Source organism: Nothobranchius furzeri, chromosome 3, assembly GCF_043380555.1.
Source record: "Nothobranchius furzeri strain GRZ-AD chromosome 3, NfurGRZ-RIMD1, whole genome shotgun sequence".
Taxonomy (NCBI): domain Eukaryota; kingdom Metazoa; phylum Chordata; class Actinopteri; order Cyprinodontiformes; family Nothobranchiidae; genus Nothobranchius; species Nothobranchius furzeri.
Genome location: NC_091743.1, coordinates 54,779,454 through 54,807,380, shown reverse-complemented (window position 1 = coordinate 54,807,380; position 27,927 = coordinate 54,779,454). Strand labels below are relative to the sequence as shown.

The 27,927-nt window shown below is 43.6% G+C and overlaps 1 protein-coding gene across 1 annotated transcript; it reads right to left on the bottom strand.

Moving 5' to 3' along the window:
- Positions 1-87: 87 nt before the first annotated feature.
- LOC107385497 (RNA-binding protein Musashi homolog 1) lies at positions 88-27,384 on the bottom strand. The gene is made up of 14 exons (XM_054751069.2): positions 27,208-27,384; positions 26,597-26,637; positions 25,985-26,066; positions 25,784-25,868; positions 19,166-19,207; positions 18,837-18,929; positions 10,129-10,177; positions 9,606-9,688; positions 9,414-9,531; positions 8,644-8,724; positions 8,283-8,339; positions 3,811-3,867; positions 3,483-3,637; positions 88-3,381 (listed from the first exon to the last, which is right to left on the bottom strand). Exons 1-14 carry the CDS (start codon positions 27,270-27,272, stop codon positions 3,340-3,342), a joined length of 1,050 nt encoding a protein of 349 aa, XP_054607044.1. The 5' UTR covers positions 27,273-27,384; the 3' UTR covers positions 88-3,339.
- Positions 27,385-27,927: the final 543 nt, after the last annotated feature.

Genomic DNA, 27,927 nt, shown 5'->3' with positions numbered 1-27,927 from the left:
TCACTGGTCACTTTATAAAAGGTAAAAAGAGTTAGAGAGCCATTGATGGGTTTTTTTTTTGAGTTACATTAAAACAAAACCATGAAGTGCTTTAGAATAATTTATTAAGAACTTCAATTTGAAAGTCAGAAAGAAAAAAAATAAAAGAAAGAAATCTCAACAAGGGGCCGTTCAAATCATGATCAGAGCTCATCGGCCCTCATCCATACATCTCCAAAACAAGACATCAATAAAATTAATATCCAAGGAAAGGGGGGAACAAATATCTCAAAACAGAAAAATATAGTTTCTTTTTTTTCTGAAAATAACTCTTAATGCCGCAGAAGTTTTCCACTTGTTGTCTGCTATTACCAATAATAGTACTATTCTCATTTGTAAGGTAAAAAATAACATATTGCTTTATTGTAAGTTAAAAAGTTACAGTGTTGGTGTCCAGCAGTAGTTTTTTTTTTTTTTTAATCGTGTCCCAGCCTGTCTGACAGAGGAGCTGCTGGCTGGATCGGGAGGTTGTTCTGCTGTGCTGGAAGCCCGAACAAGCAGGCTCCTTGTTCCTCTGCAGACGTTCAGCTCCTTCCAGCGTTTTCCTGCCAGCCAGAGTCTGAGGCCCTGTATCAGAGCCGACTGGGAGCGTGACCCTGTTCCATTCCTGGTTCCCTGCCCAGCCCCCGTGTCCTCCACCACTCGGAGCACACATATAAACAAAAATATGTTGGTTCCAGAAAAGCACAAATTCATCATAAGTCAATGTGAAATGGAAGAAAGTCAGGCGAAAAAAGCAGATCAACAAAAATGGAACAGGGCAATCTTTTTTTTTTTGTCAGTACCAAAGGAAAAAAGGCAATCCAAATGCTCCTTTTATTGCCAGAAGTAGTTCCACCTTACTCTTTGATGTACGCGCACAAACACTGGCTCACACACGCTCAGACACATGCACCTTCAATAAGCGATCGCAGGACAGAACATGATCGTGATTTTCTACAACTGTGTTCTGAGAACGTCCTTCATTTGTTGTCGGTCTGTTTCCTCCGCGATGGACAAAAACACCGCGTAAAAGAGAAACTGAAAAAATTTAAATAAAAACAACATAAACAAAAACATTAAGCAAAAACTGCACAAAATATATGTATAATATTTTCTAAAAGAGGAGGTTTGGTCAGCTCCCCTCAAACAAAATAACACCCCAGTTACTCCTTCTTGAGTCGTTATTCTTCCATAAAGTTTGTCATCGTTCATCAAAGGTTCTGAAGGAGATGCAAGATGAAACTTGCTTTTAAAAAGGAAATTATAGGTAATAAATGAGCAAATACACCAGATAAAGTCCTGGAAATGTACTTGTTGACAAGTCAGTAGGGAGGACTGGCTGACGTGCACATCTATGTGCAGTAAGGTTAAAGTAGTGAGATGAGCAGCAGATGACGTCCAGTCAAAATGCCGGTAACTAGGGCTGCTCAATTAATCGAATTTTAATCACGATTACGATCTGAGTTTTGAATGATTATAAAAACAAAACAAGCCGATTATTTGCTCCTCCCACTGGCGCTGCCCTGAGTTGCAAATGAAGCGCTCCTCCCACAGTGTTGCCAACTTAGCGACTTTGACGCGATTTCCAACAGCGTTTCAGACCCCCGTCTTGACTTTTTAAATCTTAAAAGTACCTAGCGAACACCTCAGAAACATCTCTGGTAACCCTTAGCTACTTTCTGGATAACTGTCGTTGACATTTCCTGCAGGTTAGCTTAACACTCCGCCTGCGCTCCGGACCGTTCTTCACAACATTAGGAAAGGGAATGATGTAGTGATGTGTCGGTCGCTAAAGACAGCTCTCGGAGCCGGCTCCCTGTTGGAGTAACCAGAGTGAGTGACACACGCACCGCACCTGCGGACTCCTGAGCCACTAAAACGCGTGCGGTGTGCTAAACACACATGCAGCTTGCCCCGATTACTGAGACCGGGTTGGGGGGTGGGGGGTGCAGCTGTGGTTGGGACATTTATTACATTAACTGATGGACTTGTAAATACATAGTTTATAAATAAGGTAGAAATAAGTTCCTCACTCTGATAAATAATAACTAATCTGAGGACAGGGTGCTAGTGTACTCTCCTACAGCACCTTGACACGACTCAGTGAACGTTATGCAACATTTTGTGAACATCAATTTGCATGTATTTGTTATAAATGCCACTGTATAATTCTTGCTGTCAGTATTTGCAAGATATTGGTATTTGGGTCTGTACTGGTTAGACTTAAATGAGTTAAACCAAGGTCTATAGCCCTTGGGTCATAGACTATGAGCTATAAGTATATTGGTCTTTTTATACCGGGAATCAGGAGTTATTTTAGTGATCATCTTGTTTCTTATTTCTTTTGTCCTGAATGTGCCCTGAGCAATTTTATGACTGAATAAAAACAAATAAAATCAACATAAATTGAAAAATCGTCTTAAATAATCGAGATCTCAATTTCAGTCACCATAATCGTGATTATTTTTGCCATAATCGAGCAGCCCTACCGGTAACCCTCTTCAAACCAACCAATGGCATGCGAGCTGGTTTCGGTAACCCCTCCACCCCTTACCCCGTGTTTATGTACAATATCTTACAGGAAGACATAAAAACATTGCTTTAAAACCAATTACAGAATAAAATACCTTACAGATTATCATTATGTCAATATTAATAACAATATTACAAAGGTTTTGTTTTTAAAGACTACCAAAATATACACTTTTGTTTTTGTTTTGTTTTTTGTTTGTTTCTCCGTGTTTTGTTACACTTGAATGTAAAAAATGGACTTTGTTGGATTTGTTCTTCCTTAGTTAAAAACGGGAATTTCACACAATCCATCTCACACGGGTTCTTCTGTTCACATCAGTAACAGCTTTGCGGGATTTCATGACAAAATGACACATCACGTTGAAATAAAATAATGAAAAGTTTTAAAAAAAAAAGGTTGTTTTTTTGTCTTACTCAACAATGACAGTTTGTCAGATGTAATTTTTTGTGTTTTGTTTTTTGTTTTTCAGCAGTTTTCTTTTGTCGGCTTCAAAAGAATGAAGAAATGGATAACTGATGGGGAGGGAGGTGGGAGCTAGTCGTTACACTACATGAAGACGAAAGAGGAGAAACGAGGATGTTGTGGTGAAGTGAGATTAGTACGGTGAAATGAGAGAACTGGTTTAAAAAAGATATTCAGTCGGTGGGTGGAGCCACGTGCAGCCGGAAGAGCCTGCTGGAGCTTGTGGCCCAGCCAATCAGATTGTGCCATCGGTGGGCAGCCAGCGTTCTGATTGGCTCAACAGCAGAGAAGAATCCCTCCAATCCTCGGTGACACGAGTCTCCTCAGTGGTAGCCATTAGTGAATGCAGTAGCAATCAGAGGACCCTGAGGACACACACACACACACACACACACTCCCAACATGAACATACACTCCACCTGCTTTCTCATTAAATATGTACATGCATGTATCCTGTGTGACTTACCCCTAAACCGTGACCAAACCCTGTAGAGGGGGCGGGGCTAACTGCACTGATGTAGCCGCTAACTCCTGAGTCCTGATTGGCTGCAGCATACAGGTCGGCCATTGGTCCGGGGCTGCTGGTGCCCAGGAAGCCAGCTGTGCGTGACGGAGTGGAGCCTGGGAGGCAGGAGAGAAGAGTCAAACTTCTCACACACACACACACACACACACACACGCGCGCGCGCGCACACACTGCATCTAAAAATATGCTTTTATTTGTACAAGCAGGCCCTTGTGCAAACACTCTTCCTAAAGCAAGCACACAAACATACAAAAGCACTAACTCATACCTCTGACTACTGCTGCTGCTGCAGCTGCCATTGGTCCGTAAGCAGTGAGGGGAATGGCTGGGGGATTACACAACAAACCAAATTATTGCACAAACAACTCATTGTGGATCGCTCTTATTTCAGATCATAAGCAATAATCTACAGCTCAGTGTGGGAGAAGCTACATCTGCTCACACATCTGTCATGTCATTTAAATCCAACTGGTGCAGGGAGAAAGCTACGTCTAGCAGCATCTGGCTCAAGGGTCACTGGATACGAAAACAAAAAAAAATCATGTGACCAAGTGAGGATGTAATTATGACTCGGCAATACTTTGTGGCGTGCTTTAATCGACCTCAAAGCCGTTTTTTATGACATCCTATCATTTCTTTGAGTGATAGTTCTAAGAACCCAGCTAAACACAGATTTTTACAAATGTATCCATATTAGATAAAATAATTATTTTACTTCCTTTGTATGAGTTTAAAAACGCTTTGTGGTATTTGTTCCTGCAATGCAATGATGTTATTATAAGATATAATGTAGCAGCTGAGCTCAAAATGTAACAAATAATCAGTTTCAAGCTTGATGCATAAAATAATAATAATCAGACTTATATGTTTCATTAACTAGTTGATGGTTAATGTCATTTTTTATGCAATGATATAACAGTATAATAGCAATTTTTTAAATGCCACCTGCAGTACTTAGATGCATCACTAGAGGGCAGAAGACAATTATAAGATTTCGTGCAGCAGGTTTTTGAGGTAAGTACCAATCCTGTCGAAGAGGTAGAACTCTAAAATTGAGAGCATCACGATGTTAGAGTTCATTAAGCAGTAGTTACCAAAGTTGGGGTCGGGGCCCCACCAAGAGTCACCATAAGCTACACACAGGGTCGCGAGAGGATTTCCAGAAACGAAAGAAAAAAATAACTACTAAACCTATAATTAGGGCTGCAGCCATCGAATATTTTTGTAATCGAGTACTCTATCGAATCTTTTATCGATTATTCGAGTACTCTAATGAATTACTATTTTGTGTTTGTAAACCAATTACATCAAATAGCATGTTACAAAATATGAAAGACCTCTTAAAATGAGCCCGCAATTACCAGTTATTCTTCAAGTTTTATTCAAAATTAGTTTGTAAAACTTCAGCACTTCAACTTTACTTCACAGTAACCAAATGCCTGTGCAACAAGTAAGTGTACAGCCTGAGCCGGTTTTCCCTCATGCGAGAATCTAAAAACTATGAGGATAACTGTTGAAGTAGCGCTGCGAGCAGCTGCTGCCCAAACAGCACCAGAACCGCTCACGGCGCATGCGCAAACACAGCTCGCCAGCTGTTTCCCTATTAACACGCATCTGTTTTAATTTCTACACTTTTTTTTCCTCACACAGTAACAAGGATAGTCAAGAAAGCATGTTTGCCGTGGTCATGTCAAATTATACTGATCACACAACATTTATTTACTTTCTTTCGTTTTCCTCCGCCATTCTCATAAATACCCGTGTCCTCCTGCAGCATTCCAGAGGGACAACAGACATCGATAACAACACAATAAAAAGCCCGACGTGTTGTGTAAAAACTAGGCCCCGACCGATACTATCGGCCGATATTAGGGTCATTAACAGTATCGGCTATCTGCCAAAAAGACAGCCGATATGGCCGATATTGCGCTACCTATCCAGCAGATGGCGCCAGCTTTATGAACTCATGTTGTGTGGCTCCACTCCTTCGAACTTTGAACACAAATTATTGTTTTGGAATTTTTTTTATTTATTCTTATTTATGTTTCTTATGTGCAATTATTTCCTGTCCAAGGTGAATAAGTTCAAGTTAACTTCCACAGAGTGTTACTTTGTTACAAAGCACAAGTATTACGTTTTATTTATTGCTGCATTCTTATTATTTTAATATTCTTATAGGGATCTTCTGTTCCTAAACTTGTGTGTGTTGTTAAATTCCCCAGAGTTAGCCAAGTCAGAACAACATTTTGTAACCAGTTGTTTTAGCATAAAGCAATGGAAGGGAAGGATTGCATTCACCTACATAAAAAACACTACAATGTATGTGAATTCACTGACACTGTTTTATGCTAAACTAAGAAAACCAACTGCTGCCAGATCATATTGGGCTGGTTATAAAATGCTTTTTCTAACTTGTCTAACGCTGGGGAATCTTAACAAGACACAATTTTACTGAGTGGTGGAATATTCCTTTAAGTTAAAATGTATTTGTGGAAACCAGTTTACAAGAAAAAACTTGAATGTTAGATTTATGCTGTGACTGAGTTTGTGTGTTCTGTTGTTTTGAGATCTGCTAAATAAATCTTATTTGCATTACTTGGAAACCCTAGTGAGTTATTGAGACAGTTCTTTGGTGTGTAATAGAGAAATAAGTTTGCATCAAAAAGGCAGAGAATGAAGGGTTTAAGCTTAAGATTTTTTTTCTTTTTTTTTTGTGAGGGAGATCGGCCATTATATCGGTTATTGGCCTTTGTTAAAAGTTTTATATCGGTATCGGCCCCAGAAAAAGCATATCGGTCGGGCCCTAGTAAAAACTGCTATTTTTAGCACATTTTTAGGTCTGACATGTTGCTACCAGTCACACAATGTGAGCTGAAACTGAGTGCTACAAACGAAAAAGTCAGTGTCCGCAGAATATATAGTAGGGGTTGTATGAACTAGTCGACTTCACGGCTCTGTAGTGACTTTTTATGCCTGTCATCGACTAGTCGCTGTCACGTGATAATGACTGACAAGATGCAGTCCTCGGAAAAGACAACAGGTGATGAGGCCCTGCGTCGGGAGGCGGAGGCGACGCGCTGTGCCAGAGCGTCGGTACTGACACCGGCGGTAAAACGGACATTTAACCAAATTGTGACCTTTTCCCTCTTGCAATTTTACCTTCCCCTCACCCCCATACTAATCTTAACCAGTTTGCGCATACAAAGCTCTGATCGTTGACGCGCTCCAGACATCTAGGTCCCACACCTTTATTTTCTGTCTTTTTCCGCACTACACCGGGGTCCACGTTGTCCGCCATGGCTTAAGAGAAAGTTAAGTTACATTCACTACTCGCGTGTGCATTCAGTGCAGTGTGTATGTGCGTCACTTATTTCAGTCCAGGTGAAACATGACCCCAGGTGATTGCAAAGCCATGAATTAATTACACATGAATTAAACAAATCCTTGAGGCAGAGAATTTGCCTCGAGGATTTTTTGTACTCGAATTATTCAAGGTACTCGAGGAATCGTTTCAGCCCTACCTATAATTGTTACAAAAACCCAATGAAATTGTCATAAATAGGGGTGTGTATTGGCAAGAATCTGGCGATACAATATATATGACAATACAGGAGCGACGATACGAGCTCATTCCCACCCATGGTAGGGATGAGCTACAATGCAGCCGCAGCTGCCCTGGGAGGCACTAACAGAGGCGAGGCTGCCGAGCACAGGCGCCACCGGTTCCTCCGACCACCACCAGCAGGCATGGGGGGTTAAGTGTCTTGCCCAACGACACAACGACAGCGACAGACTGAGCAGGGCTCGAACCTGCAACCTTCTAATTGTGGGGCGAGCATTTAACTCCTGTGTCACCGTCGCCCTTTAAGACTGAATTTAATTGGAAAACTCAGGCCAGACACTTCCAAAACAGATCCCGTGTTATCGCGAGATCTCGTTGTTCAACCAGAATGAAGGCAGAAAAAACTGCTGCCACCTAGCTGTCGGAGTTTGAATTGCACCACACAAACGAAGTACAGTAAATGTTTGCAGGTGAATCCTTAATAAAAAACATTGATAAAGTATCATAGCACAAAATATTGCAATATTTCAGTGTCTCCATATTTCCATATATCCTTGGTCCTAAATGGATAAAAGTGGTTATTGTCAAAGTTTTTTTTTATTCCCTGAATAATTTAGCTCCTTTAGCATGTTTGTATTGTCAAATCAGAGATAACAGGAGTTGCTATTTTCAGGGTCTGAAGCTGAAATGTTTGTGAACCTATCTGCATCACAGGGTTAAAAACCTACTAAAATCCAGTTGGATCCTCTTTAGGTAGGTTTGGGCCAGCTCATTCTGTACACCACAAAACAGGAAAGAACAGGCCGTTTGGCCCAACAGGCGCTTATAAAACCGGACCTGTGTGGGTTTAATGAGCCTGTTTGGCCCAAACTAACTTCATTCAAACTAAAAATAGAGCAGAACTAAACTGTGGAATCAATACATTCGTCAGCACGGCCCTTCATCCTAATGTTAGCTCTCCTAATCAGACGTCTGTGAGAGAAACGGAATAAATGGAGGCACTTTTAGGGGCTAATGGATTCCTGCCGAATGTGAGTCAGACAACATCAGATTATTCAGGATTAGAGAGAAAACATTCACATTGAAACCACAGAGCTGTTGTGTCATCATCATCATCATCATCGAGGTACACAAAAATGCTGCTAAATAATTCAGTTTATCAGTGAAGAGCCACTGACCTGCCAGTTCGGGGGGGTGGGATGTTGTCAGAAGTGGGGTCCGCTCTAAGTGGAACTCTAAGAGAGAAGAGAGAATTGCATAAATACAATTCCTATCCACAGGCAGAAGTACAAAGGCCCACACACACACACACACACACGCACGTGCAGACACAACTGTCTGGCGAGCGACAGGAAGGTAGGAGCAGAGGAAAAGGAGGGGCGATGCAGCCAAAATGAAAGGGAGTTACATAAGTAGATCAAATAAACAGAAACGAATCAAAGACGGGGGGAAAAGTTAAATATTAACATCTGGTGTTTAGGACGGAAAAACACGGGGAAGGTATGAGAGGAAATAAGGAGATCACAATATAAGACTCACCTGGGAACTGGTAGGTGTATCCAGGTGCTAGTCCCGAGTAGCTGCGGCTGGTGTAGGTAGTAGTCTGGAATCCTGGGTATCCTGTAGAAAAACACTCCGAATATTAGAGATGATCCGCCTCCTGCAGGGCTCTCATAAAAGATTTCTCCTAAATAAAGCAAACCTCCAGGAAATGCGAGCAGGTCGAGACCCAACAGAATAGGTAGCGCGACTCATGTTGCGAATGACCGCAGTCACCAATTCTTGTCATGTGTCTTACCCACGTATGTCTGATCTTTGAATTGTGTGTACTGAAACTCAATTTCGTTTCTCTGTATGTCCTGCACATGTGGTAGAAATGACAATAAATGACTTTGACTTTGACTTGACTTGAATAAACATCGCTTTAATGATTTTCTTAGCTTTTCTTCATGACTAATCTGACCTCCAGCCTTTCCTGATCCGGAGCTTATCACAGTACAATCTCAAACGGCCAGCAGAGGGAGCAAAACAACAGCAGATGAAGAAACTCTTTTCTCAATGAAAATCTCTTCAAATGAATCTTTTTCCTCCAATCAGAGCTTCTCATTCAAATGTTGAAGACGTATCACAACTAGAGGAAGGAATCTGACTAAAAAAGCAGATTCAGACACTAATGGCGTACATAACCCTTTAGTTCCTTCCTGTTTCCAAAAGCAGGTTATCAGATATTTTCAGTGGATTTGAGGATTTTTAACGGTTTCTTTCATGAAAAATGGAGCAGAAACACTTAATGGTCTTAATCATCTTACCTAACATGCCGATGCCCAGCATGAACGTGTCCATCCCGTAGGGCATGACTCTCGAGCGCCCTCTGGCCGAGCCCGTGGGCGTCATCACCTCTTTGGGCTGGGCCTTCTTACACTCCACCTGAAGCAAATCGCACAAAGTGTTGACGGGATTCTTCACACACCAACCGGAGGAGCTACTTCTCAGAGCCGTACCATTTTGCTGTTGATCTCGTGGAAGTGGATCTCACACACTTTCTCCACCACGTCCTCATTCTCGAAGGTGACAAAACCAAAACCTGTGAGAAGGGGAACGAGGAAAACGAATGATCATTATGACACAAAAGAGCTGGGGGGGTGGGGGGGGTCTGGTGTGTCACGCTTGTCAATCAGAAGTCTGGTTTGGAACTAAAACTGAGCCTGGATTATTATTACTATCATCATCACTTTCTCCACCCCCATTTCCTCGCTTGTCTCGTTCTGTTACATCATCGCCTGTGGCCATCTTGACTCTGAGCGGCGACCCTGCCCTAGCCCACTGAGAGGATGGCGATAAACGGAACAGAGGGAGAAGACTACATGATGTGACTGAATCTAAAGAAAAAAAAACCTTCTTCCTAATTGTTCCCCCTGCAGAGCTTCACCTAATGACTCCATCACACTGTTTCTCCCTTCTTTTGCAAAGCCGCGTCTCTACATGTCAACACACATTTACATAATGTGGACCCGGCGCACCCACCTCTGTGTCTGTTGGTTGTTTTGTCGAACATGAGCATGGCATCGTCGACCTGCGGGGAAACAAAAGCAGAAAACACATGAGCTGGGCCATATTAACACGCACACATCATTACCCAGCATGGGGGGGTGAGAGTGGGGTATTGTCCCTCTTTAGCATGAGAGTGAAGAAAACAGATGGAGAGGGTGGAGGGGTGACAGGTGACAAAGGACGAGAACGACGGGGAAATCCTATATATTTATGTGGAAATCAGAGAAGAAGTGTGTATTTATGTGCAGAAGAACTCTCTCTAACATCTCCCTAACTGTCCAGCTTCATCTTGCCCTTTCTTTCTCTCGTTGATCCACCCTTGGCGCCTGTTTCTCCCCCCTTCTGCAACGTTTACTATTCCCATGGAGACTCTGTAAAGAATTTCAATTAGAACTGGCACCCCATCTCCTCTCCATAACTCTTTTCAATGAAAAGGATGACGACTTGGTTTGGGGGCTGACTGAAACTGGACACAGAAGAGGATGATCTCAGAAAGAAGTTTGAAGATTTCTGTTTTTGGAAGATTCTGGTTAACGGAGCAGAAAACAAAAAGTGAGCTGGGGTCTTTTGTCATCACGCTCCTCTTTTATTCCTCCACCCTCCCTCCCCTCTGCACTCACTCTGCTGCCCTATTCATATTCCACCTCCCACCCTCCCTTTGCTTGTCCTTCACTGGCAGGAAAGTTTGCAGCCTCCGCTCGAGCTCCAGTGACACGAGGAGGCTGAAAGGGGAACTTTTCCATCTTCAGATCTGCAGCATGCAACGAGGACGACTACTTTCATGAACAGAAACCGGCGTGAGCTGGGACCGATGGATGCTCCAGCCGTCTGATTTCAGAGCCGCGGAGATCAAGGCTGCGTCCAAAAGTACCCTCTCTCTCTGTGTCCTTCGTTCGGATTTCCCCTCCTCCCCCCTTTCTCTCCTCTCTCATGTTCTGCCCTTCCGGTTGTCCAAACTCAATGACACAGCAGAGAGAGGTAGTGGGAAGAGGTAGACAGCTGCAAGCTAACATGTTATCATTAGAGTACGGTTACACACACACACACACAAACACAAGAAGGTGGGATAACCTACAATAGGTGAGGGGGTTAAACTGTATTTGAAGGGATAAAGTGGTTGAGCTAATGAAAACAGAGGTTTGCGTGCGTGCAAACAATCCCATCACGTGTGCAAGCTGGTGCTGGGATCCCTCTTTTCCTAAAACTAATAAAAAAGACATTCTCACGATGTCCACGGCTCAGGGTGCAGTAAAACAATCTGATTGGAGAGCTGTGGGAGTCTGAGATTAGCATAGCAGTGGCTAACTGCTGCACCCTGGACGCATGCAGGGAGAGGAGAAGGTCATTCTCAGATGTACTAAAAACACGGTGCCTCTGAGGCCCGAGCAGCTCTCCCCGTGCTCAAACTGGAATCTTTTCCAGTTGTAGAGATGTGTGCAGCTATTGTCCGAAGAACAAGTGTTTGCTGACAAGTCCATTACGTTTTGTTTTTTTATTTGAAGGATTATGAAAGGTGGCATTCACATTTTTTCCCCCTGCTGCCTCCTCACATCTACCCCTCTTTCATTTTCGCTCTGGCTCTCCGGCCATCCCTCTCTCTTAACAGGCCAGCAGACAAAGTGTTCAGTCAAGCCTTCTAATCGCCAGCTCACATGGGTGAGTGGAGTCCCAACTTTTCCCGTCTGCTCCGTCCATGCTGCATTTTCCAGCTTTCATCCGCTCCTCTTTCATTCGACCCGCCACCCTAACGTACACTCCTCCTGTGCTGTTGCATAAGTAAAAAGGGACAAGGATTCCCTTAAGTTTCTACAGAAGTGCACGTATGAGCAACAAACCTGAAATGATCAAATGAGCTGTAGCTGCATGTCTGACCACCGGAGTAAAAAACATTTATATGATGCAGACGGGTTCTATTTTCAGCCTGAGCTGTCAACCCCCCAGCAGGCTGAGGGGGATTACAAGACCTCCACCTCAGGATTCAGTCGTAGGTCTCAAACAAACACGATGGCTGCAGTCTTAGTGGCCCGGGGACATTTAGCAAGAAGAGCTGAGATTTGTTCAGTCGGAAAAAACCACACATAAACACACACGTGTGACTCCAAAGCACCTGATAAGTCAACTGTGCATCCAGTCTAATGGAGCTGCATTAAATGCACACTGTGTTTTCCTTATGAGGTGGAGCTACAGCATGAAAACAAACAGGACACGGAGTCCAGTTTCCATCCAGACCTGCACCTTGTAGCCACGCTTCGGAAAATAAACAAGGAATACCTCCCGCTCAGCAGGAATGCTCTGTGGGATCGCCGCTATCCGTGATACAGCCTTGGTCTCACCTGTCCAAACAGTCCAAATAATCCCTTGTCCAGAGGAAGGGAGTGTTGTCTCTTTATCTAATCACCGGGGGAAGAACTGATTTCAACATTTTGGAGGTAAAAAAAGGTGCACATCACACCACATCTACGTTCACCAGCATCCACAGCCGATAATTACGACATCTAAATCCAAACGGGCACCTGAAATATGGTAATATGGCAAGAATGAATCAGAGGCCAACAGGGAGACAGCTCAGCCAGACACAAGACAGAGGGAGCTTCATGCTGTTAATTTCTTCCAACCCATTAGGCCTCCATCCTGGAGCGGTGCTCGTTTTCAGACCGGCCTGCTCACCGACAGCAGTACAGCTGCACACTTTAATGTTTGTGACAACTGAATGTGTGTGTGTGTGTTTGTTTCCACCAATGTATGCAAGCTCGCCTCCCTCTGCAGCCATGACGATGACACTGTCACACTTTCATGTGCACATGCACACGCACACACACATACACACACATGTACGTCTTTCCATTCATGCAAATGTACACTTTTGGCACAGTTCTTTTTTTTTAAAGAAACAAAAATACACTGGATTACAGCGGGACAATGGGCAAAGGCAGGTCACCACGGCAACAAGCGGAGAGGGGCTGGGGCAGGGAGTGTGTGTGGATTGGGATGGTGTCTGAAGGACTGATTTGGGGTAGGGGGGGGCTCCTGCCCCTACAGGAGCAGCTGTTGCATCGAATTAGTTTAAAAGCCTGAATGTTACCTAAAAACTCATCCTAAGGTACCAGTAACCCAACACATCAGATTTCTGGACATCTCTGCTACTCATCGGTGGCGTTTTGCTATTTTAATAGTCACTTTTGCTCCTCTGCACCCCCCCTTTTCCATACCCCTAACCTTTTCTGAGATCCCCTCCCTTTCTCTCCATGGGGGGTAACTCCTTCCCTTTCAGGCCCCTTCCATCTCCCTCTCTTCCTCCCCTCCTTCACTTTTATCTGGTTTTGTTTTGTTCTCCCTGCCTCTCCCCCGGGCACTCATCTGGCTCCACAGCATGTGCTTGTGCCTTTCACCATCTCTTTTAATATACATCTACAGAAAAAATGCAGAAAATTGCTAAAATATTGTTTACTTCGTTATAAAAATGGAGTAGCAGTTACTAAATACCACTACAGCGTGTGTGTGTGTGCGTGCGTGCGTGCGTGCGTGTGTGTGTGTGTGTGTGTGTGTGTGTGTGTGTGTGTGTGTGTGTGTGTGTGTGTGTGTGTGTGTGTGTGTGTGTGTGTGTGTGTGTGTGTGTGTGTGTGTGTGTGTGTGTGTGTGTGTGTGCTAGTGTAACTATCCTACTCAGAACCAAAACTGGCATATTCACTAATCTTCTGAAGACCAATGGGCCGTATTATGACCACAACCCGGTCCTAATACCGTGGACCCCCTGTTTTAGGCTTAGGGGTGAGATCTAGAGGTAAGATGTGATTTGAGTGTTTGTTACAGTTAAATTTAGGAGTGCGCTGGTTAGAGTTAGGCAGAAATGTTGTTACTAAAATAAATGTAAGTCAATACAAAATCCTCATATGGATAGAAAAACGAACTTGTCTCCATTATTAAACAAAAGCAGCCTCTGCAGTCTTGCTTTTGGAGATATCTGATTTTGCATCCTGCTTTGCTGTGTCTGGCAGCACTGTGTGTGTGCGTGCGTGCGTGCGTGCGTGCGTGCGTGCGTGTGTGTGTGTGTGTGTGTGTGTGTGTGTGTGTGTGTGTGTGTGTGTGTGTGTGTGTGTGTGTGTGTGTGTGTCACTGGAAAGAAAAACTAAACAAAACACAAGTACTTTTTCACAAAAGGTCACAAGTAGATTACTTCAAGAATCGCCAGAAGAAGCTCTACTGATTGGCTAAACCCAACTTTGAAAATAGGCACCTAACTGAATACAAGGTGTTTTGCTTTCTTTCATAGCAACATTCAGAGTGGAAGTTGGAACTGCCTTCCATCCTTCACAATAAAAGTCCAGTAAAACTCAAAGGAGAATATCAGTAAACTATTTTATAAACTTGGTTTAAAGGTGCAATTTGTAAGAATGACATCCCGTGGGCAAATGTGATTACTACAGTCTATTTCCGTGACTTTCATGGCAATTGCCAGTTATGGATCAGCACCAGAAGAGTCTAAATGACAAGCAAAGATGAGTCATACACAGTAAGCTGATAAGTAGATAAACACGTTGTCATATCTGGTGTTAGGACTCTTGTTTGTTTTACAGAAGGGAGCACTTACTACACTTATTACGGTAGTTTGTCTCCGGCATTACAGGAAGTGTTGCTTGCCGTCTTGCTGTGAAGCCTAGTTTACGCCTCTGCATCCACTCTGCGAGGCAGAGACACACATGCACTGACAGAGACGTTTTGCCTTTGGACATCTACGTCTCCTGGGGAGTGTTGCAAAGCAATTCCCCGCCAGGACAACAGAGGGCGTAGCGCTGTTCTGTGGTATCCTGTCATGTAGCCAGTCCAAGATAGTGCATTTACTATTGTGTTTTTTGTATTTAAGACTTTTTAACACGGAAAATTTGTCCCTCATTCTCCTCCACCTATTCATGCCCTTGCCACCTCTAAACCCATGTTTCCCATCATTTCCGTCCACTGCATATCGATTGCTGCATATCTTTTAACTCCTCCTGTCACAAGTGAAGCTGCTCAGTGTCTGCCACTAGATATCTTCAACTATCTTTATTTTTTGAAGATCGCAATGACAGAGCTGTTGACAAAGCGGTGACCAGACCAATCACAAGCTTGCATTCTCCGTCTCGTCGGATGGATGTTTAGAAAAGTTGGCTCGACTCCGTGCGTCCTTGCGACCCTGCTGCAGAGCCCTCGCAAGGTTAGGGTTGGGCATCGAGCATCAATTGGAATTGGTTCCAACTGTTCATTTTTCCCGGAATCGTTCAAAGTTTTTTATTTCGATTCCTAGTTTCGATTCCTAGAATGCCGACGGAAGAGGAATCCACGGACGATCTCCATGAAAAATAAACGTGATCTGCAAATTGTGATCAACGCTTTTCAGAGCTGATCCCACCAGCTGTCAGTGTGCAGCACCGAGTCCCCCCTCCTCCCACCCCGCGCGCAGCGGCCAAATATAAACAAACGCGTCTGCCGGACTTTTACTCCGTAAGGTAAACTTTTACTTCTGCAGCAAAAAATGTGCCGTAGAGGAAACTTGTTAAATACGTCAACACGGTGGATTTAATAGAAGCTTTAAAGAACAAACTCTGGACAGTGTGAGGTGAGTTTGTCCCACTGCAGAAAGAAAAACACACACAGAGCGTCAGCAGTCAGACGCAGCCGCTTGAGCGTCAGAAGGCTGAACAATAACCTGTAGAATAATTAAAGTCATCATGCTAGAGAAGCTTCTCTGTGGTGGACCACACCAGCTTCTGCCACAATAAATAATTATAATAATAATAAATAACATTTTTTACTTCCTTTCTGAACTATATCTGTTGCGTTTTAATGTTTAAAATCTGTCAGATTGTTACTGACAGCAGCTACATTTAAGTTTCACTTTCTGTTCTGACTGAACGCTGCTGCAGCATGGAGGTGTAGTTCTCAGCCATCCTGGACATGATCATCCTGAGAGTTTTAGCTGAAAACAGCTGGACGTTTCTGGATATGTTGGAGACATTTAGCCTTTCGTCCCAGAGGCTGCTTCCAGACCTTGGTTGTGGTCAGAAACAAACACACTGGTTGTGCTGCAAATCTTTTTCTTTTTTTCTCCAAAACATGCTACTGTCTAAATGAAGGTGATGTTTTTGCTCATATAATTAAAATTCATGTTGAAGTTAAGATTATTTCATCAAGTAGGACCTGTGGTTAGCTGGCTCATGTAAAACATGTCCTGTCTTCAAAGAATCGGAATCGGGAATCGATAGGAACCAGAATCGAAACAAGGAATTGGAATTGGAATTGGAATCGGAATCGTTCAAAATCAAACAATGCCCAACCCTAATGGTGTTGCGTGTCTCCGTCTGGGCACATAAGGAGAAGCATAAATGAAGCTTTATAGTTCTGAACGAACACCACATTTGACTCATGATTCACTTCACACATACATTACACTGTAATATCGAGTTGTTGGTAATTGAAAAAGTAACTAGAGCTATTTTTAAAGCAGACTATTTGCTTCTAATTTGTTAGCATTGTTAGCTCAACATGCTTCACCCGATATTAGAGTAAAATAAAGAGATGCTTTGGTTTCTTAGGGGTAAGAGAAATAACCTCTAGTCATTCCTGTTCACTGACTTTGGTTCTTTAAACAACTCTGGAGCATTTTCCCTGCCAGTGTAGAATTACAAGCCTGTGCTACTGCATTAGCTTGCTGCAGATTCGGCAACCTCACAAACTCTGGTTGAAACAGTAACTATGTCCCTCTTTTGTTTTTTGTTTTTTTGTTGTTGTTTTTTTCGAAAAGATAAAAACTAACAACCCCCCAGCCGCCTGAGTATGAAATCCTTTTCTATGTAACCTTCCTTCCAACATGACTGAGACATTAGACCCTTAGTTTTGTGGCTGCTGAATTCTTACATATTGCACCTTTAAAGTTTGTCAGGGTGGGTGGTAGAAAACTGCAGAATTTTGAGTCTTTCTCATTAATATTCATCATATGTACACATCTCACCTCTGATTGGCTAACAGCTACACGATACTTCTGCTTGTAAATTTAGCTCTTCTTTGTTGGGTAATACGTAAATGTAGCATTGATGTTTTATTTTCCACAAACAACACAAGCATGAAGGAGTTCTGCCATGTCGTGGAGTTTCTAATGCTAACACTTAGCTTCTACTAGCCAAGAGACACACTCCGCTCTATTCTGGATACAACATCAACACAGCTGTGGTTGTGAGCCAATTTTGCTGGGCCCATAAATGCTAATGTTCTGTGATGTAGGAGACATCTTTTTCTAACCCAATAGCTAATGTGTGGCTGATGCAGACAAAGGTTTTCATTCACCACGAATGTGCAACTTAGCGCAACCAATCGTATTTCCAGTATAACAAATAACACGTTTCTCTGTTAAGTTTGTAAGCTTTAAGGTACATTCCAGATGTTTAGGCATAATTTTGTATAGCTTACTACGCAAAAACAAGGATACCATGGCCCTTAAAACAAGTACTGGTAGCTTTGGCACTGTGTGCAGGTGCCAAGTCCTGTTGGGAAATGTAATCTGCTTCTCCATAAAGTTGGTCATCAGCAAGAAGCATAAAACTCAGACCTCAGAAAACATAATGGACCAACACCAGCAGATGACAAGGCACTATCACTGACTGTGGAAACCTTACACTAGACCCGTGCCTCTCCTCTCTTCCTCCAGACTCTGGGACCTTGATTTCCAAAGGACATGCAAAATTTACTTTCATCAGTCCTTTTTGACTTTAGCCCAGGCGAGACACTTCTGACACGGTCTCTTGTTCAAGAATGGCTTGACACAAGAAATGCGACAGCTTAAACCATGTCTTGCATACATCTGTGTGTGGTGGCTCTTGAAGCACTTACTCCAGCTGCAGTCCACTTTTTGTGAATCTTATCCACATTTTTTATCAATTTGGTTTCACAATCCTCTCCAGGGTGCAGCTATTCCTGTTGCTTGTACACTTTTTCTACCACATCTTGTCCTTCCCTTCGCCTCTTTATTAATGAGCTTGGACACAGAGCTCTGTGAACACCCAGCCTCTTTAGCAATGATCTTTTGTGTCTTGCTCTCCTTGTGAAAGGTGTCAATAGTCGTCTTCTGCACAAATGTCAAATCAGCGGTCTTCCCCATGATCGTGTACCCTACAGAACTAGACTGAGAGACCATTTAAAGGCTTTTCCAGGTGTTTTGAGTTAATTAGCTGATTAGAGTGTGGCACCAAGGGACATCAATATTGAACATTTTCACAATATTCTAATATTCTGAGATACTGAATTTGGGGCTTTCATTAGTTGTCAATTATAATCATCAAAATTTAAAAAATAAACATTTAAAATATATCAGTCAGTGTGTAATTAATTAATGAATCTAAAATACAAGTTTCACTTTTTGAAAGGAATTACTGAAATTAATTAACTTTGTCATGACACTCTAATTCTCTGACCGGGTTCGTGTCCTTGAACTGATTTTGAAATCTACAACTTTTAACGTTTTTCGAGAAATTACAAAGTTTTTCTCTACATTTCACCTTTAGTCTCAACCCCTCCTCCCCTGTTTTTGCTTTTGTGCAGCTTAAATGTGTGTCATCGTAAAACACAGTGTTAGCACAGGAGGTAAAAAAAAACGAGCCACATAAACAAGAGGTTCATACAAAAGACAGACAACCGGTTTGAGATGACCTTACCTTTCCAAACTGATCAAAGTATTGCTTCACATCCTCGATGGTGGTATTGACTGACAGCCCTCCGACAAAGATCTTCTTTGTCCTGGTCACCAGCTAGCAACACAAGAAGAGGAGGGAGATCTTTCATCAGTAGCAGTGTTAAATATGTGCTTAATGCATGTGAAGGAGACACTGATGCAGATTTGAACATTAAGGCTAATTCTGCTAGATTAAAGCTGTGTGAGCATGTGAGTACAAACTGGGGTCTAGATAGCCAGAGCTGAAAGTGTACAGATGATATGTGACATCATCACCCGGTCGCTAACCTCTACTAGGTCAGGTGCACTCACCTTAGGCTGAGCTCGACGCGGAAACGCCACCTTTGGATCAATCTGCAAAGAAGAGATTTAAAAAGGCTTCAAAAAAGTGACAAAGTGGATTTATTTTTAATTAGCATGAACCACTTCCTGTCTGGCTGAGCTATCTTAACAGATCATTTTCCCTTTGGCCTAATTACCTCCAATTGTGTTACAACTCACCAACAGTTTAGCTGCATTAAACATACAATCAACCTCAATCGCGGGTGAAAATCACCAAAGTTAACGTTGCACGCTCTGACACCACAAATCAAAGAGATTAATAAACCCATTTTAAAGCCCCCAAACAGTCTGCTGAGTAGAAACAACATCAACACCACGTCTCTAAGTCTGACCTCATGTGAAGGACTGCTAAAGTCCAGAAATAGAGCAAATGCTAATCTGCAAATACAGGACACTTATTTCTGCGAGCCCTCGCAGATCCAAACAGACGGGCAAACTGACCAGATTTCACAGCGAGGCAGCAACACTTTCTCCGACTCGTGTGTTCAGACACAACTGGACGCATCAGCTGGACAGAATATGGCAGCCTGGAATCTAAAATAAGCATTTAATATTCTGAATAAATTTAAGATCTGTTTTATTTTTTTTTCCTTCTCTTTTCCTAAATCTCCCAAATCCTGACAACCTCCATTTTGGATTAGTCAGATTTGACAGTATCCATATTTTCTCTTTCCGCTGGAATGTCTCAGCAGTGGTCAAGGTTACAGATAAAATTAGAAAGAAATGAGTTTTGAATGAGCTGGCCTTTAATAATGCTAAATATGCAAAGCCTGGCCTGGCATTTGAAATTTGTGTGGAATCTGGTGTTATTCACACTCAAGCCAACAAGAGAGACAATTTTAGGTCGCAGGACCTTGTGGTGTATTATAGTCTTAGAGTTTCCATCTATGCTCTATTAACTGGATGTGTGAAGCAAAGCCCCTTGCGCCTCACACGGACGTATTAAATTGCTACCAGCAGCTAAAGAGGGCCTTTCAAAAAGCCTAAAATAATTACATATAGTGTGGACAATACACACATTACTAATAAGGACAAGCGTTCAGTATTAAAAAGGAAATCCTTTCATCTCTTATCTGTGATAATTGCCTGCTTCTGATAACAAACGGGTTGGAAAATATATCCAATGAGGGCCTTTAAGTGGCTGGGATTTAACACAGCGCCGGGTCTGATGCAGCTGCAGCGCCCTTGGACGGAAGGACTTTACACCTTGAAGTGGGACGCAAAGACGAGAAGTGTCCCGTCACCTCCAGCTGGTCTAAACACAAAGAGCGCGAGGTGACAAGGACACGAGAAGCCACCGGCAACTAGCAGAAAGGAAAACAAATTACACAAAATGAGGTGACGCAGCATTCCTTGCAGAATCCCCCGCTAAATGGGACAAATAGAAGGTTATACCTCGAAATGACTAGTTTAACTGGATGCAAAGTAAAAAAGTCCAGCACAAGGCACTTTGGATCTGAAAAAATAAATCTCATAACAGGGCCGAGTAAATCCAAAAGGACGGCGATGATTATGTCTTTATTCTGGTGCAACGTTGGCAGCTGCTTGACCTCTGGTGCTCAGGTCATCCCACCTGCCTTTAACTTGTTCGACATGACTGGAGGATCAGAGCCACCCGAGGCCACTGTGGGACCGACAGGGACCGCAAACCACATCACATTTCATATAAACGGCAGTCACATAAGACAGAAACGGGTAAATACCACTACACAGCTTCTTTATATCACCCAACTGATCAAATCCCTAATAATCCAAATGGTTACCATTTGATAATCGATCAAACTAGGGCTGGGCATTAAATCAAAAATTTTGCGTTATCAAAAATTCTGACTTTAAATATTTTTCCCATGTCAATAAATTTGAAAATGTGTGTGTAGGTCGGTGACCTTCATGTCCCTTTAAGAAGCTGTACCACATCAAGTCACATGACAACGTGACTCAACGTGATACACGTTTCAGCCCCATCTAGTGGACAACATCTATCGTTATAGAGGTGAAATCCTCAATTTACCGTGATATTGATTTTAAGCCATAATGCCTAGCCCTAGATCAAGCATATTATTAAACATGCCTTGTGACCAACACAGTTTAAAAATTACCTTAAATCCTCTAAAACAACACCTTTAAAACGAGACTGTTAACTAAACTAGGTTAGACCAATGCAACGTCTGTAGTAGTGCTACTACCGCTACAATCATGCCATGCTGTTAAAAAGTACTCATTCTGAAGTATAAAGTCTACATCTATCTGTTCTCATGAGGGGGCGATAATAAATGAAAGGTAAAGCAGCTATCAGAGAGGTAGGTTAGCCTCAGGGAAGACAGACAGGCCACAAAGCAAAAAAAAAGGTGAAATGACTGAGCCAGGTCACTGTTTAACACTCAGGAATAGCTCTTCATAGGCTGGATGTTCCACATCGGCCATGTCAGAGTTGGTGAAAATGTCACTTTAATAACAGGAACGGAAATTAAAAAAAATAAAAAGAGTTGTGAGCCTGAGAGAGAAGAGTTACAACCGAGTGTTTGGTGAAATGGTCCGACTAACATCCTGCTTTATGGCGTGCAACCTCAACTCAATCTAAAGGAGCAAAAAGTGACAGCGGAGCCTAAATCATGACTTGAGCGCTTTAACTGCTACAGAGATCTACAGCTAATAGTCACCTTGCTTGGCGCAGAGCATCCAGCAGTGTTACAAACTGGAAAACACAAATAATAATAATAATAGTAAAAGGATCAAACCAGCTGATGAACATTTACACATCAAGGTAAAAATGGAAGTAAAAGAAGAGTCGAAGCACGTGGAAGAAGAAGAGTGGGCCTGTCCGGCGTGGCGGGCAGTCCCAGCAGGCGTCCCCTCTGATTCCATTAATTAACAGGACAAAGAGTACAAAACAGATGGGTCCGCAGAGGAGCTGGGGCCTCCCCTCGCAGGCACACATAACATCAACAGCAACACATTTACACACGATGACATAAACACGTGATTAAACCAGCGAGACTCATCCGACTACATGGAGAGACGTGCAGCTTTCCAAATACCCCGAAACAGAGATGTTTTTACGCTCCGCCACACAGTCAGCCTGCCAAGACATTTGTGCAACTAAATGGCAAACACCCACACCGATAAAAACGGCACCACAGGCCGCCCCACAGCATAGTAGTGGCGGTATAATCAATAACAGCTAAACAAAACGCCATAAACACAAGCAGAGACTAAAGGACTTGGTGTGTCAATACAACCCACACCCACACACCCACACACACACACACACAGAGGAGACTTGGGTTGGGTTCAGGCCAGCAGGGTCAACCTGCACAAATGAACAACAATACGGTAATTAGTTAACGAAGCAAACTAATGAGGTCCTTCAACCCAACCCTGTTCCTAACCCAGAAACCTGGCTGGAGCGCCTAACCCAGGGGGGGCGTGTCAAGAGGTTGGCCTTGCATCCAGGTCTGAGCATTATCCACAGATCTGAGGCCTGCATGGACCTCGGAAGCACAATCCAGTTTGCTCCTTCAATCCGATTAGTTGCTTTCAAGATCCATACTAATTACAGCACAGGAGCCGGACCTCCCCCTCCTTCCTGCTCTCCACCCCCCACCTTCAGTTCTGTCCATGTCAGCATTAACAGCTAATCTTCCAGTAAGGAACCGAATGCCACAGTCAGGTGTTGGACCAGAATCCAGAGGAAAAGACAGCAGCTATATTAGCACCTCCTGGCCTTCGATGAGCCAGTGCCAAAAGCAACAATTACCCCCGCTAGAACACGCCACATTTCTTTTTGGGGCTTTCTTTTCTTAATAGACCCAAAATAAAAGCTAAACGATCCTAAAGTTCTCGGATTTTCACCAGATAAACTGACCTTTTTATTTATAGGTCAGCAATGTGCTTTATTGGGGTTATTTTAAGACAACGCCCTCCTGAAATGAATAATTACGAAATTAATGCACGCCACCTCTCCTACAAGTTTGCAAAAATTAACAATAATTTATCACTTATAAACAAGCCACAAACTTTGCCCCCCCCCCCCCCCCCCCCGGACCATCGAGGTGGTCATTTTTCTAAGAAGCGATCCGGCCTCGTCTTTCCCTTTTCCTCGTAACTGGTTCCAGTAAAGCAGAGAAAACAAAGAAGGAACCAGTTGTGCCCTTCTTCTCTGTCCGCAGAAGCACAACAGCAACACTACGGCCCTGAGGCAATTCTTTGCCCCGGCAGGAAATCTAACCTCCAAACAAAACAGAAACCACCACAGACTCCTCTCTGAAAACAATAGGCCGCCTCACATTTGTTGTATTTGCATTTCTTTATATTTTTCCCTCCAAGCAACGCAGGTATCGACAGAAATCATAACGATCTGCTGATAATTCACCTGCTCTGTGGGCTTAAACAAAAATAAAAGGAGGACATAGGAGTAAATGTTTAATATCACTTTTAACCAGGGAGGGATGGACCTTGAACCAGGCAGATCTCACATCTCACCCTGTGTCCTCACCCCGTTAGCCAACCGCACCAGATTCTCTCACAAACCAAAGTTTAAGAGGCAAAAACATCAGCTCACAGCAGAACTTGGGTTTGTACGAAATACGAGCAAATACAGAAAAGAAATATGCTTAAGAACGACCCAAATCTAAATTTTAATCAGTCATGTTCCAAAAATTGTTGTCACAGCATTCTTCCTCTCCCCTCTGCCGATTCCTGCACCCATTAATGTCACAACCACAACACCCAGCGTTGTGTGTTTTGGTTTATAATAGGGCGACGCCTACCCCCACTAGCGGCCTGCCAAGCCGAGCTCCCAAAAGCATCCAGACCAGCGTTCACATCCAACACACGGGGTCCGGCTACTTCAGCTGTACCTGGTTTTAAGAGGTAACATGACTCACTGAGTAACACTTAGCTGCTGCACACACAAGTTATTTTAATTTCTTAAAAAGTTTTCAACCTAAAATCTAGAAAAGGGGAGTATATTTGCACACAGGAAGTGCAAAGAGCCTGACACGACTTGACATTATCTGTCAGTGCTTTGCTGCCCGACTGAGCCCAGAGCCTTAAGTTAATGCAAAATAGCCGAGAAGTTGTTATGGAGACGCAAATCCCATTGGGTCGTGCAGTTACAGCAGCGTCTCCAGAGGCTGTGGCATCACCCCCGGCAACAGACTTGCTCCAACAACTCACCAACTCTACCTTTCTCCACCCCCTGGGCTTCTGCTGTCTTTCTGTGCCACCAATTTTCACTCTCAAATGATCCTGTGTGTGCGTGTGCGTGCGTGCGTGTGTGTGTGTGTGTGTGTGTCACAAAGACACACCCAGCCCCTGCTCCCATGCAGCCAATCTACATGACCACGACTTTCACACCTGCATAGAAACCCAAATGGAAGTCAGCAGCTCTGACTTTTCACACATGCTGTCAGACCCATTATTTTCTACATACGTGTTGATCATCTAAACACAGGCATGACCTCCATCCGAGAAAATCACTTGTCCCATTTACCCACATCTAGACGTTCATGCTGCAGAAAGGAAAATTATTTTTAAAAATGCTTCAAACTCATTAGATAATCTGAAAATATATTTTCCAATTCTCCAGCCCACGAAGGCATCATTGGCCTGTAAAAATCTGATTTTTTTTACGAGTCTGTGAACTCATCCTTACTTCGAGCTAAATCAGCATCTGGAGGAGGAAGCTAACAAACATTTTCTAAACATTCTATTAATTCTAGTCCTTTAAAAATAAATCAAATGAAATATAGCTTCAACCGCTATGAAGCTTTATTTTGCAGAACATCGAGAAGGTTAAATGACAAATAAAAGCCACCAATAAGATAACGAAGCAGCTCCAATTAAAGATGCATCAACAACACAGCTGATAATACCATGGCATACCAATTCAGCATCCTCGGACAATCTTAAACTCTTTAGTTGGCTTTTTAGGTACAGTAAACGAACCAGCAATAAAAAAAACTAGAAATGTGACATCACTGAGCACCAACCCACAAATACAGAACTCTCAAAATTGTGATTTTTAAAATATTTTTGAAAAAATTTTGAAATTACAGCTTTGTGAGAATAATTCACAAAAAATCAAAAAATCTGCAATCAGTATTGGCTTCCTAAACCAGAATTTGCACGTTTCTACCACTAATCTTAATATTCAAATCATTTCTAGTCAAATTCAATTCATTTTGACATCGCAGCCTAGAGATCCTCCAGCAGGACTATTTCCTCCACTAAACTTCTGAGAGCTGCCACTTAAAAAAAAAGTTCAAATTGGGTGCAGGATTGAAGAAGGGGAAAAAAACTTGATGCTCCGTGTTCTGCATAAAACCTTTGGGTCTCTCTTTTTTTTTTTTTTGCAGGGGTTCTCTAACCCCATTCAGGTCCCCAGGTAACCATGGCAATGAAGACCAAGAAAGAACGCTTTCATGTTGGCGCCCTGAACCAGGATTTGGAAAGGGGAAATGAGCAGACAGGAGGAGGAGGAGGGTGGCTGCTCCAGAACGAACTCCTAAACTTTACAAGCCACACAAGTGGGAGGTGAAGCGCACCAAGAGGGGCAGAGGAAAAGAGTTGCGCTTAAAAACTCACCGTTTTGGAGTCCAATTCGTGTCTGTTTTGCGCCAAAACCTTTTCCACACCCGCTTGATCTGCGTATGTTACAAAGCCGAACCCCCTGCAGAAAAAAATCAAGAGAAAGAAGGAAATAAAGTGAGAAGGAAAAGCAGCATGGAAGCGCATGAGGCATCCAGTGATAGGACGGCGGGGCGCACACGCCTCCTCCATGCTTACCTCGACCGCTTGGTAACGGGATCCCGCATCACCATGCACTCCTTCACCTCGCCGAATTTACCGAAGTAATCCCTCAAGCCCTCTGCAAAAATAAAAAAAACCACACACGCAGCGTGAGGAGTGCACGATCAAACCCGAGCAGAGGACACAGGCCCGGTGCGAGCTGAGATCGGAGACAAACAATGGGGTCGTGGGCTTGGACCACGTTGTGTTTGTGTCCCACCACAGCGCGCGCGCACACACAAACACTAGTTATGTGGCCACTCACAAACAAGCTACAGCACTGTGATAATACAGGTCATCATGGCAGCTAGAATAAACTCACCATCCTTAGAATAAACAAAACTTCCGCTTTAGCGCACAAACACACCATTACTTTTATTCTAGAGGCGCCCTCGTCATGTTAGAAAAAGCAAGACAAGTGTGTGCGTGTGCACGATTCCCACTAGTGTTAATCTCCTCCTGCATGCGCCTCGACAGAAATCCTAAGAGCTGATCCTCAGTGAATAGGAGCCTTTCATTCAACTATTTACAAGGCTTTAAGTTCAAGGAGCCTGGCAGGTTGCGTGGAAGCTAGAAACGAGTGAACAGGAGTGTGTTGGGACAGCTCACCTTGTGTCGTCTGCCAACTCAGACCCCCGATGAACATTTTGCTGAATGAGAGAAACACAATAAGTCACACGGGAAAGGAGGGGGGTGGGAGAGAAGAAAAAAGAAGCGCGTCTTTTAAGCGCAACACTGGAACGTTCAAATCTGAAGGAATTGTGTGTCATGTAGCATCAGGAAAGTAAGAAGAAAGCATCGGCCATGTTGCGAAGTCACCCATCGGCCAGCCGGGCCGTTATAATCCCCTAGAGGAGGAGGAGGAGGAAATACACAGAAATAAATAAAGATATTAGAGGGGGGATTTTTCCAGATGATGGAGAAGTTAGAGTAGCTTTCAGGAGGAAAAGCGCGATAAATAAACAAACAAGATAAAAGAAGGAGGGGGGGGGGGGGGGGCAGACGGAAAGCAGCGGTGCGTCTGTGTCTCCTCCGGTGAGTGGATCCATCACACACACAAACACACACACGCACGCACGCACGCACACACACACACGGCGTGCTCGTCTTTTGTCTCCGCGCGGCTTCACTCCCGCACTGAACTCCACTTAAAGTCCAAGGTGAACTCAAAGCGGGCCGAGCCGTCAAGCGAGGCCGGGACGGACCGGGAGGCCGTTTACCAGGGGTCGTGGGGGGAGTTGTCCGTGCCGGAGGACAGGCTGCTCTGGCTCCCTTCCGTGTCCATTCCGCTCTCTCCGCTGCTGTGTTCCCGCACTGTGAGGCGAGGAGAGGCAGCGAGGCTTCCACTGCTGCTGCTGCTGCTGCTGCTCCAGACTCAGGGGCGGGCAGATCGATGGGAGGGGGAGGAGGGAGGAGGAGAGCTGGGGTGGGGGAGGATGAAAGGAGGAGGGGTGGAGTGAGGAAACACACTGAGGGCGAAGCCCCGCCCCCCTTCTCTACCTCGTTTTCCCGTGGCCTCGCTCGGACCTCCCCTCCTGCAAGTCTCCCCGTGGTGTTTCCCCGCCGTCCCTGTCATTGGTTGATCACAACAAACGCAAACTCAACCTGTCGTGACGTCACCACGGACTAAATAGAGGGGAAACATGCACATGCACACTAATGACATCATGTGCACCATAGACAGCAGTGTTGTCACTCTTTAGTTCTCTAAAACACAAAAAATGTTATTTCTGACAAAGTTTTAATAAGTCAGACAAAAAGCCCAGAGACCCTGTTCTCTTAGAATCAAATGCCAATTAAGTTTAACAAGTTTACATCTCTGAATAAAATACAATATGAAAACGTGGCGCAGAAATCCTCCCAGACCTTTTGATTTCTGTCACATGCTGCCACCTTGTAAGTATGGGGTGCTGATTGCAAAATAAATCATCAGAAAAAAA